The 12,706-nt window shown below is 43.7% G+C and overlaps 1 protein-coding gene across 4 annotated transcripts in view; it reads right to left on the bottom strand.

Moving 5' to 3' along the window:
* Window positions 1-12,706, bottom strand: part of sik2a (salt-inducible kinase 2a) — a 131,997-nt gene that overhangs the window by 76,114 nt on the left and 43,177 nt on the right. For all 4 annotated transcript variants that reach the window (XM_068053990.1, XM_068053991.1, XM_068053989.1 and 1 more), the window contains exon 3: window positions 6,068-6,131. In XM_068053990.1, coding sequence (XP_067910091.1) covers window positions 6,068-6,131 — 64 coding nt within the window. The remainder of the gene's footprint in view (window positions 1-6,067; window positions 6,132-12,706) is intronic.

The following is a 12,706-nucleotide window of genomic DNA, read 5'->3' on the forward strand; positions in this document are numbered from 1 at the left end:
CAGAATTCATTTCTGCATCATCCAGCTAAAATGCAATTAAGTGTTTTTAACAAACTTTTCAGACAGTCTGCATTCTGATTCTGAAAAGTACTTGTTAACTAAATGCCCAGTATGTTCCAAATATATGCTCCCGAAAGACGAAAAGGAGTACAAATTCATAAAAGTACACCACTCCACCCACACCAATGTTATTGCAAAAAGTGCCAATAACCAAACTCCTGCTGGTCTCTCCAATCCAAAGCCCCAATCACTTCCTGGGTCAAAGTGAAGCTTCAGAGCTCTATGGATGCAAGGGTCCAATTTCACCCCCATCACCTTTGAAAATGCAGCACTCCCTCGGTACTGCACTGTACTATTGGATTAGAACATGTCTTGGACTGGGCCTTAACTGATCACAACTACAAGAGTGGTGCAAACGGAGTGACCCAAGCCGACATTTGCAAGTGAGGATTGAGGGTTTCCTCTGGTTGGTTCAAAAAAAACTTGCCTCCACATTAACATAGGTGGGTGACCCACTGACACCTCCAGATAAAATACAAGTAGAACAACTAGGGTTACCCATGTTTCAGAAAGTAAATAATGAACAATGCCTTAAAATACATCCATATACAAAAAAGGAGATACGTTGCTATTTGGTGAGATCACATGAATTGTCTAATCTGTTAAAATTTATACTGCAAACCCCATTGGTGTAAATATCAAAATCATGGACTAATTTTCCAGAGTGGAAGTCAAACACCAATAATACTTGAAAATAGAAGACCCTTAAATGGGAAAAAATATTGTCAGCAGCTGGCCTACTGGCTGGATCATTAATACTCTGCACCTTGGAATGCTACTATTACTCTACGACTTGCTGATCTCACCCTAAAGGAGGCTTCTCGCCAGAAGATAGCACAAAACAAAACTCAGTGATTCTCAAAGGTGTCTGATCGGACAGCTGAAGAGTGAATGATAACAGGCAAGCATGCAAAACAGGAAATAATACCCTTGCAGTAAGCCAAGCTGCACAGGGTTCATTACACATCCCTGCTGCTACGGGTAATCTTGTGATCTGGCTCCACATCACGGGCCAGTTTACTTAATAAATTAGTGGAAAGTAGAGGAATCTAATGCATCAAGCTGCAGTTGGAGAACTACCCCGAAGCTCTGGACTGTTTGGCCTCTCACGATCTGCTCTGCTGCAATAGCAGCCGGCAGAGGCTCCCTTAAGAGTTAAGCTGTGTGTTGCCCACTGTTCCATAAGGTAGGAGAGGACTCTTCAAACACAAGTTTCCTTTTAGACGGGAGGCAATTAAGAAGGTGGAGTTCTGACCAAATGCACTGACTCTGTCACAGCCCCTGATACGCTGAGCAAAGTATTAAAAGGGAAAGAATGTGTGGGGAAAACCAGAACTTTCTCCCATTAACACCCCCCTTGTTCTTAGCCCCAGTGCCTTTAAAAAGATATAGGTCTGTGATTTTACAGTAAGAGAATGAGTTTTATGCCAGCAGCAGCAGGTTACTGTGAGCTGCCATTTAATTTCACAATGTCACAGTGTTACCATCTATTACAAGAAAGCGAGTGAGAGTTCTTCTTGCACCAATGAGCTATCGAAGGGGTTAAAAAACAGAGGGGGCTGACTGACCGCTCGACCTCAAGACAAATGGGCACACTTGTTTTGATCGTGGGGTATCAGTCAATCTGTCGTCTCCTGATGTACACACACCTATGTGCCCACCACCATGATGGCACACACACACTCACCCACCCACCCACCCAGGAGTCGTCACTGGACAATGACAATCAATTTTCCCCTACTTAACCCAGGACATGGCTTATTTCCTTTCCCTTTTATGCAGAAAGCTTTTGCTAGTAAAATTATGCACTTAAAAGGGAATTAGTGCTATTTTCGAGAGGGGAGTAGAGTCCAGTATCAGGGCCAAGCAGTGAAAAATCTACATTAACTCCTACCCAATATACTTATCACAATACAGGCACATAACACTCAATGTTAATGATTTACTTTCTATTTATTTGGTACAAACAACATCCTGGGGGGGTTACCATTGACCAGAAACTGAACTGGAGTAGCCATATAAATACCGTGACTACAAGAGCAGGTCAGAGGCTAGGAATCCTGCGGCGAGTAACTCACCTCCTGTCTCCCCAAAGCCTGTCCACCATCTACAAGGCACAAGTCAGGAGTGTGATGGAATACTCTCCACTTGCCTGGATGGGTGCAGCTCCAACAACACTCAAGAAGCTAGACACGATCCAGGGCAAAGCACCCCGCTTGATTGTCACCCCGTCCACCATCTTCAACGTTCATCCCCTCCACCATATACACGATGCACTGCAGCAACTCACCAAGCTTCCTACGACAGCACCTTCCAAACGCGTGACCTCTACCACCTAGAAGGATAAGGACAGCAGATGCATGGGAACACCACCACCTGCAGCATCCCCTCCAAGTCACACACCATCCTGACTTGGAACTATATCGCCGTTCCTCCACTGCCACTGGGTCAAAATCCTGGAACTCCCTCCCTAACAGTACTGTGGGTGTATCTACTCCCCAAAGACTGCAGTGGTTCAAGGCGGCAGCTCATCACCACCACCTTCTCAAGGGCAATTAGGGATGGGCAATAAATGCTGCACCCACATCCCCCAAATGAATAAAAGAAGTCCCCACCCCCAGATCCCAACCTGGCTCTCTAATGATGGTATTCACTGTTTCCCAGCTGAAGCAGTAGGGAGACAATCATTTTTCTCAATAGCCCTGCCCACAGTATCGCTCTTCCTCCTCATATTGGCTCAGCTGGTTAAGGTACTGAATAACACTAAAGATACAAACCAGGATGGTCCAAAGCCTGTTCTGCGTTTGCTGATCTCAGCGGGGCCAATAATAGGGGTCCTGTCATTGCCTCAGAGCCCCTGGGTTAGAGGTAAAATCAGCCAGACCTCCTGCTTCCCTCATTATCTACCAAGCCTCTTTGCTGGACATGTGCATGACAGGATGAAGATTGGACCAGGAATAGTTGTTCTGCTTCTCACCATCAAGTAGCCTAGAGATACTATCACACATGAACGATGGACTTTAGGGAGATATTGAAGGGAGACAAAACAGTCATGAAGCTGTTGACCAGCAAAAAATAATAATCAGTGTTGTCAAGCGAGGAAGGAAAAAAAATTGACAGGAGAAGGGAGTGGGAAGAGTGAGAAGAGAAAACCTTGACCTCATATGGCACCTCCATCAATAGTCAAGTCCACCCTGAGGTGGTGAGGTGGTTGGGAGGGAGGGGGGGGGGAGGAATGTGGAGAGTTTAAACCCATTGCTTCTCAGTCACCCAGGGAGCACCATCTGGTAGCTTATAAAAAGTGCAGCATTGGGTTGGAACAGACCTACGAAGAATGAATTTGCATAATCCGAACAATGCACAGAGATGGGGCTGCTGGGAGGGAAGGCAGAGAGATTTTCAACAGTTCCATTGGTCTGAAAGAGGCTGGTAGCACTCCAAAAGTCGGGAGGAAGAATTTACTGCTCTATTCTCATTCCCAATCCAGCCAACGTCATCCTGAAGTGATCGGCTGTTGGGCTGCCGAAAGCCTGCTTCTCAGCTGGAAGGTCATTTTAATATGCAAATCAGGGTCCTATCATTTACACAGGGCCCTGAATGATTTTGGGAGACAACAGGCACACTATCCAGTTTGTGTTGATACAGCTGAAAAGTACCAAAAAGAGATCTAGTTTCTTAAATTTCTTTACGTGGGCCCAGGATTGCTCCCCTGGCCTTCACATGAATAATGTCAGTCACTGCTGCCCTCAGCCCATTCCCCACCTCCTCTTCCCACTTTGCTGCTGGCCAGGACGGGGTCTGGACTGCCCAATAGTGCCAGAGTAGTGAGCTGCAGCAGGGGCACCCGTTTAGCATTCAACAGCGCCTGGTAAACAAGGTCCAGCCATCAAAATGTAGCATACCTCCCACTGGCAGAATCAGACGACCATTCAATAGTTAAGATTTACTTCCACACACTTCAAGCGTTTAACTGTGTCACAGGCAGCTCCATTACAGATGTAATGATGTACAGAATACATTGTAATACCAAGTACTTACAGGCCTCAAGAAAAGCCACAAGACCAGCATTGCTCACAAGGTCAAAAGGAAGGATTTAATGCGGATTCAGTTCAAGTAAAGCGCGGCTCTGGGACAGGGGCACAGAATGAGATCATCATAACCTAGCCTTCACCCTGCCTTCTAGGCAGATCGTTGGCCTTATAAACCATGTAAACCAATGCATCCTGTTCGTAATACAGAACTTCCAGCCCTTGAGAAGTGGATTTATTTTTTAAATTCAGAGTTTAAAATAAATCTTTTATTTGTGAAATACAAGACGATTGTTCCACTAGCATCTGCCCTCCTCGACATGCTTAATCTCCTGATTGAGAACAAACTTGAATTTCTATAACATCTTGTCACGTCTTCAGGATATCCCAGTGAACTTCGCAACCAATGAACATACCTTTGCTGCTGTTATGCAGACAAACACTGCAGCCAATTTTGCACTCAGGGTCCCACTAAAAGTAAATCAGGTGAATGACTAGCCAAGCTTTTATTAGAATTAGAACATTACAGCGCAGTACAGGCCCTTCGGCCCTCGATGTTGCGCCGACCTGTGAAACCATCTGACCTACACTATTCCATTTTCATCCATATGTCTATCCAATGACCACTTAAATGCCCTTAAAGTTGGCGAGTCTACTACTGCTGCAGGCAGGGCGTTCCACGCCCCTACTACTCTCTGAGTAAAGAAACTACCTCTGACATCTGTCCTATATCTATCACCCCTCAACTTAAAGCTATGTCCCCTCGTGTTTGCCATCACCATCCGAGGAAAAAGACTCTCACTATCCACCCTATCTAACCCACTGATTATCTTATATGTCTCTATTAAGTCACCTCTCCTCCTTCTCTCCAACGAAAACAACCTCAAGTCCCTCAGCCTTTCCTCGCAAGACCTTCCCTCCATACCAGGCAACATCCTAGTAAATCTCCTCTGCACCCTTTCCAAAGCTTCCACATCATTCCTATAATGCGGTGACCAGAACTGCACGCAATACTCCAGGTGCGGCCGCACCAGAGTTTTGTACAGCTGCAGCATGACCTCGTGGCTCCGAAACTCGATCCCCTACTAATAAAAGCTAACACACCATATGCCTTCTTAACAGCCCTATTAACCTGGGTAGCAACTTTCAGGGATTTATGTACCTGGACACTAAGATCTCTCTGTTCATCTACACTACCAAGAATCTTCCCATTAGCCCAGTACTCTGCATTCCTGTTACTCCTTCCAAAGTGAATCACCTCACACTTTTCCGCATTAAACTCCATTTGCCATCTATCAGCCCAGCTCTGCAGCCTATCTATGTCCCTCTGTACCCTATTGACACCAAATGATGGGAAGATATTGGCCAGACACTGGAAGAACATTCTGGTCGTCTTCAAATTGTGTCAAGGGATCTTTAATGTCCACTTGCCTGGGCAGAGGGAGCTTTGGTATTTCTTCTGAAAACCAACACCTCCGACAATGCAGCACTCTTTCAGTACAGCACAAAGGTGTTGGCCTAAATTACATATTCAAGTCCTGAACCCATGACCGTCTAACTCAGAAGTGCCTGCCAACTGAACCAAACTGACACGTAAAAAGGAGAATAACTGCAGGTTAAACCTCCAGAAACAAACAATTCTTGAGTTACTCCTTGACCACGGAGAATGAAAATTCCATGGCAATATTACAATTTGCCTTATTGAGCATCCCACTATTTCTCAACTACTCCTGATATGTCTGCTACAATCGGAGACTATGATACAATCACTTCATGCCACTTCCAGCCACTAAACTCCAGTTTGCCACAGTATAAAAGAATGAATGGAAGGACTGGTCCGTATTTCATGAACCTCTTTTAAGCTGAACACCTGCGCCAGGTGTCTTCATGCATGTGGAATTGTGCAGATCTTTTGGCAAGATGTGGAGGACAGATTCTGGGGGAAATTGATGAGAAAAACAAGGAGTGAAAACACTTACCAAAGATCTCTCCATTTTTGGCATACTCAGTCACAAGATACAGCATGTTTTTGGTCTCCATCACCTGTTAACACAAGAGGCAGGAAGTCATATATAACAGTCACAACACTTCAGAGCGTTTCTTTAAAAAAAGTCTCTTGGTGTTAGCTACTACGCAGACCTCAAGAATCCTGAAGGTACACAATGGGAGAGCGAAACACTAAAATACATATCTCATGTTTTAGACCTTTGATTTTAACCCCACAAAAACATTACCCTGTTTTGTTTGAGATGAGGGGATTTTGCAGCTGCATGAAAAGGCTTTAAAGACAGAGAGAAAAAAAAATCTAGATTGTCATTTTCTTTTGAAAAAGGTTGAAACCTGAATGCCACACTAAATTCTTAACATTACTCAGGAAATTCTGCTCAGTTTTGACAGTTTTTTGCACTGCCCAAGTCCAGCAGACAACTTTTACACTTTGCTGGCGAGGTCCTTTCAGCAGGAAACTAAGACGTGCACTGGCATTAGTACAGGGGATGAGGGAGGCTCACTACAATTTCAAGTTCCAAAGCCCATCCCCCATCACTCACAGAGAAGAAATGTTTTACGTTGACCCCTGTTGTTTGAACAACAAGTTATTCATAACCATGTATGTCAGGCTGTGGCTCAGTTGGCTGCACTCTTGCCTGTGAATCACAAGGTTCTGGGTTCAAGTCCCATTCCAAGGCTCAAGCACAAAAATCAAGGCTGATGCTCCAATGCAGTACTGCGGAAGTGCTGCACTGTTAGAGATGCTGCCTTTTGCAGGAGATGTTAAACTGAGGTCCCGTCTGCCTGATCCGGTGGATATAAAGATCCCATGGCACTATTTCAATTAAGAGCAAGGGAGGTGACCTAGCTAATATTTATCCCTCAATTAACATCACACACACACAAAAAAAAGAGATTATCTGGTCATCATCCCATTGCTCTTTGTGCAAGTTCATTGTGTGCAAATTTGCTGCTGCGTTTCCGACATAATAGTGACTACACTTCAGAAGTAATTCATTGGCTATTAAGTGCTTCGAGATGGCCGGTGGTTGTGAAAAGTGGTATACAAATGCAAGTCTTTTTTTTTAATAAAAAGAATCAGACCGCTCTGGGATCTCCAAAGCATTGCATTGAATCATTGAGGTCAGCAACCCATTTTCAGGTCTTCTGTTAACGTCAACTGGAAACCAGCCAACAGAAACATGAAGATGTCCTGAGATATACGAACATACAAACTAGAAGACGACGACCATTCGGCCCCTCTAGCCTGCTCTGCCATTCAACAAGATCATGGCTGATCTGTTTGTGTCTCGAATTCCACACTCCCATCTACCCCTGATAATTTTTGATTCCCTTGCCGAACAAGAATCTATCTACCTCCACTTTAAAACTATTCAGTGACCCCGCCTCCACCACCGTCTGAGGCAGAGAATTCCAAAGTCGCACCAACCCTCAGAGAAAAACGTCTCCTCATCCCTGTCCTGAAAGGGTGACTCCTAATTTTAGGACAGTGTCCCCTAGTTCTGCTCTCACCCACTAGAGGAAACATCCTTTCCACATCCACCTTGTCAAGACCGTTCAGGATCTTATATATTTCAATCAAGTCTCCCCTTACTCTTCTAAACTCCTGTGAAAAGAAGCCCAGTCTGCCCAACCTTTCCTCATAAGACAACCCGCTCATTCCACATATCAATCTAGTAAACTTCCTTTGAACTGCCTCCAACACAGTTACATCCTTCCTTAAATAAGGAGACCAAAACTGCACACAGTATTCGAGATGTGATCTCACCAATGCCCTGTGTAACTGAAGTATCACATTCTTACTTTTATTTTCAACTCCTCTCCTAATAAAAAAAAGATAGCATTCCATTAGCCTTCCTCATTACTTGCTGTACCTGCATACTAACTTATTGTGACTCATGCACTAGAACACCTAGATCCTTCTGCACCTCAGAATTCTGCAGTCATTCTCCGTTTCTGAAATACTCTGCTTTTTATTCTTCCTGCCAAAGTAAACAACTTCACATTTTCCTACATTATACTTCATCTGCCAAATGTTTGCCCACTCACTCAACCCATCTACAATCGGTCTGCAACCTCCTTATGTCCTCTTCGCAACATACTTTCCTACCTATCTTTGCGTGTCATCTGCAAATCTAGCTACCATGCCATCACTCCCCTCATCTAAGTCATTGATATAAATTGTAAAAAGTTGAGGCCCTAATACAGACCCCTGCGGGACTCCACTCGTGACATCCTGCCAGCGGGACTCCACTCGTCACATCCTGCCACTCAGAAAAGGACCCATTTATGCATCCTCTATTTTCTGCCAGCCAGCCAATCTTCTATCCATGCTAATATGTTACTCCCTACACGAAGAGTTCCTACTTTGCACAATAACCCTTTATGTGGCACCTTGTCAAATGCCTTCTGGAAATCCAAGTACTGTACGTCAACTGTCTCCCCTTTAACCACAGCGCATGTTACTCTTCCAAAGAACTCCAATAAATTGGTCAAACATGATTTCCCTTTCACAAAAACATGCTTACTATTCCCAATTACCGTGAGTTTTTCTAAATGCCTTAATGATCGATTCTAACACCTGCCCCATGACAGACGTCAAGCTAACTGGCCTATAGTTACCCGTTTTCTGCCTCCCCCACCACATTTTTGATTAGAGGGGTTATATTTGCTACTTTCCAGTCTGATGGAGCCTTTCCAGAATCTAGCGAATGTAGATAAATTACCAACGCATCTACTACCTCATTAGCCAGCTCTTTTAAGACCCTAGGATGAAGCCCATCTGGACCCGGGGACTTGTCAGCCTGCAGATCCATCAGTTTTCTTAGTACCGCTTCCCTGGTGATTATAATTTCAGCAAGTTCCTCTCTTCCTTCCACCTCCTGATTTACAGATATTACTGGAATTTTTTTGTATCCTTTGTAGTGAAGACAGAAGCAAAATACTTGTTCATTTCATCCTCCATTCCCTTATTTTTAACTCCCCATTCTCTAGCAGACCAACACTCTTACTCTTTTCCTTTTTAAATACCTGTAGAAACTCTTGCCACCTGTTTTTACATTTCTAGCTAGCTTCCTCTCATACTCTAATTTCTTTATCCTGATTAACCTTTTAGTCATTCTCTGCCATTCTTTATATTTTGCCCAATCATCTGACCTGCCACTCATCTTTGCACAATTATATGCTTTTTCCTCAAGTTTGATGTTTTCCTTAACTTCTTTATTTTACCACAGATGGTGGGTCCTTCCCTTAGAATTCTTCTTTACAGTAGGAATATACTTATTCTGAAATATCCCCTTAAATGTCTACCACTGCTTCTCTATTGATCTCTCTCCTAGCCTGGTAACCCAGTTCACTACAGCTTGCTCAGCTTTCATGCCCACATAGTTGCCCTTATTTAAATTTAAAATACTAGTCTTAAACCCACTCTTCTCTCAAACTGGATGTAAAATTCAATCATTTTGTGGTCGCTGCTACCTAGAAGTGCCTTTACTCTGAGATCATTAATTAATCCTGTCACATTACACAATACCAAGTCTTATATAACCTGCTCTCTGGTTGGTTCCAGAACATGCTGCTCTCAGAAATTATCTCTAAAGCATTCCATGAACTCATCATCCAGGCTAATATTGCCAATCTGATTTTTCCAGTTTATACGTAGATTAAAATCATCCATGATTATTGCCGTCCCTTTATCACAAGCACCTAATATTTCTTCTTGTATACTTGGTCCTACAATGTGATTACTGATAGGGGGCCTGTAGGTCACTCCCACTAGTGACTTCTTTCCCCTACTATTCCTCATCTCCACCCAAACCGATTCTACATCCTGATCTCCTGAACCAAGGTTAGCTCTAACTATTGCCATCCTTGATTAACAATGTTGCCCCTCCACCTAGCTTTCTATTCTGCTTGAATGTCATAACCCCCAATATTCAGGACCCAATCCTGGTCATCCTGCAGCCACATTTCCGTAATGGCTCTCAGATCATATTTATTTACTTCAAAGTGTGCTATCAGTTTGTCTTTGTTCTGAATGCTACATGCATTCAGAGACAGAGCCTTTAGTTTTGTCTTTTTGTTATCTTTGTAACATCTAGTCTTGACTGTTGGTGTGGTCTTAGGTTTTCTCTCCCTTTCCCTTCCTGTCACTCTCTGACTTCCATTTCCCATATTACTATTCTGATCTCCTGCCTTGACTTTACCCCTTGATTTGCTACATCTACCCAAGCTTGATCCCTGGAAGGTGTACACATTTGATGAGAAGGCATTAAAGGCTGCGTCACCAGAGGCCTTTAGTGGAGATACCAATTGGCAGCAGTGGTAAAGGATTTGGAATGCTGCTTCTTCATTGTCCATTGCTCAAAGATAGAAAGTAATTCTTCCATCAAGCTCTACAAGCTCAGAGTATGCGCTCAAGTCCAAGGGATACGAGGATCAGTTAGTGCATGCTCAGCCTGGAACAGCATATTCTCTAACTATCTCTCCCTCCTGATCAGAGCAAACTGCATGGCCCTGGCTCAGCACTTCTTGGAATGCTTAGCTCACAAGTTGTGAACTCTGCCCCTACATCGCACATGGGGTCAGTAATGTTCAATTTTGGCGGGGCCAGAAAACTGGTGGTGAGGGATCAGGCGCCCATTCAGCAGCTCGTTCGATTTTCCTATTTGTTGAAATCAACTTGAAGGAAAAGCCAACCAGGAATATAACAGGTGGCCGATCCACAACCTTGTGTTTTTAATTCTGTAACAACTGTGACCAATAAAAACACAGGGTTGTGGTGGTGGATTAGGCTGTGCAGTGGGCCACACACTGGCCTTTCATGTCATGTCAATTCCCAGCCAGACTGATGGAGCTAAAGTCTTCTTTGTTGGCTACATGTTGTCCTAAGTGAATGGTGTTAAAAGTCCCTAATGGGTATGGACCAATAGCACAAGAGTATATTTTCCAATCACCCCCTTCCCCATATCAGTTCAACACTTATTGGCAATGTTACCCAGACAGGCCAAAGGATGGTTGAAAGAAAAAAAAAGACTTGCATTTATATAGCACTTTTCACAATCAAAATTGAAGTGTATTCACTGTTGTCATGTTGGAAACATAGCAGCCAATTTGCACACAGCAAGATCCTACAACAGCAATGTGATAATGACAAGATAATCTGTTCTTTTGTAATGTTGACTGAGGGATAAATATTGACCAGGGCACTGGCCTGCTCTTCTTCAAAATAGCACCATGATTCTTTTACATTCACCCAAGCAGGCAGATGTCTCACCTGAATGACAGCACTTCCAACAGTGCAGCACTCCCAGTACAAAGGAGTGACAGCCTTTAATTTTTGCACTCAAGCCCTGGAGTGGGATTTGAACCCAGAATCTTGTGACTCAGAGACAAGAGTGCTATCAACTGAGCCATGGCTTAGAATGGCTCAGTAAAGGGTAATCAACTGGGTTTGGGGTGAGGCAGAATAGAGACAGCATTGACCTACATCTTACAGCACCATAGCACTTAATACTGGGTGCCTAAAATGGGAAATGTTCCATTCTTCAACACTAAGAGCATTGAGCTTACCAAGTATAAATACCGATCAGTAATTTGAAGTAGGGAAAATAATCCTTACACAACTTCAGGCACTTAACACAGATCCACAGTTACACTCACATCCCATAGAGTTAAAGCATGTGATGCTGGTGAACGAAATTAGGAGCTTCACAGGCTTGTCTGAATGCTGTAAACCTAACCATACTTCACTGTTGCTTAGGGTTGCTAACCGTCCCCCATCGGCATGGAGTCTCCAGTAATTAAAAATTAATCTCCACGACACTACTGAGAGAAACCCGGGAAAAACAACAGAGGGGAGTTTTATTTTTTAAAAAGTGTTTTTCTCATTTTCTTTAAACTATTTTATTTATTAGTTATAAAAATATTGGAAATAGGAAAACAAGTTCTTTGGTTGATCCCTGACTGTCAATCATGTTCCAATTGGCATTGAGTCATGAGTTTAGACATGTTGGATAATCAATGGCAAAAGCTTGGGGGCAGGATGTGATAAAACCTCCAGGGTATATATTCAACCAGAGTTAACAACCCAGCCCATGTTCCTTATAGTAGCTGCAGGCACACTGGGGTGGGGATACAGGCTGAAAGTCTCAGTGGCTTTGCTGTATAGAGGTCACAAATTGAAGGGAAGGGAGGTCAGTCACAGCAGCCATTTTAGGCCTCAACAGTCACCTGAAAAACAGAGGTCAATGTGCAAGTCTGCCACCTACTCAGCCTCAGAAGGACAAAGGCCTGAGCAGACCTGAGGTGAGTGGAAAGAAAGAAAATAGATTCATTCGTTTCTCCTCCTACCCCCAATAAAAAGATTCCTCTCCAGCTTTGTTTCCCAGCTGCCTCCTCTCCCACGCGCACCACCCCCCCCCCCCAACCCTCAGAAAATGATCTTCGTCACAAGATAAAGTCAAGGGGTGAAATTCATATGCGCCAGTTGCGAATTGGCAAACGCTTTTTCACCGTACCCGATCTTCTTTCCACTGAACTTCACAGAACCATAGTTCAAACTCTTTCTGGAGTCTTGTTCCCCAGTTTCACTGTTGCTTTTATTTGGT

This window comes from Heterodontus francisci, chromosome 22 (genome assembly GCF_036365525.1).
Source record: "Heterodontus francisci isolate sHetFra1 chromosome 22, sHetFra1.hap1, whole genome shotgun sequence".
Classification (NCBI taxonomy): domain Eukaryota; kingdom Metazoa; phylum Chordata; class Chondrichthyes; order Heterodontiformes; family Heterodontidae; genus Heterodontus; species Heterodontus francisci.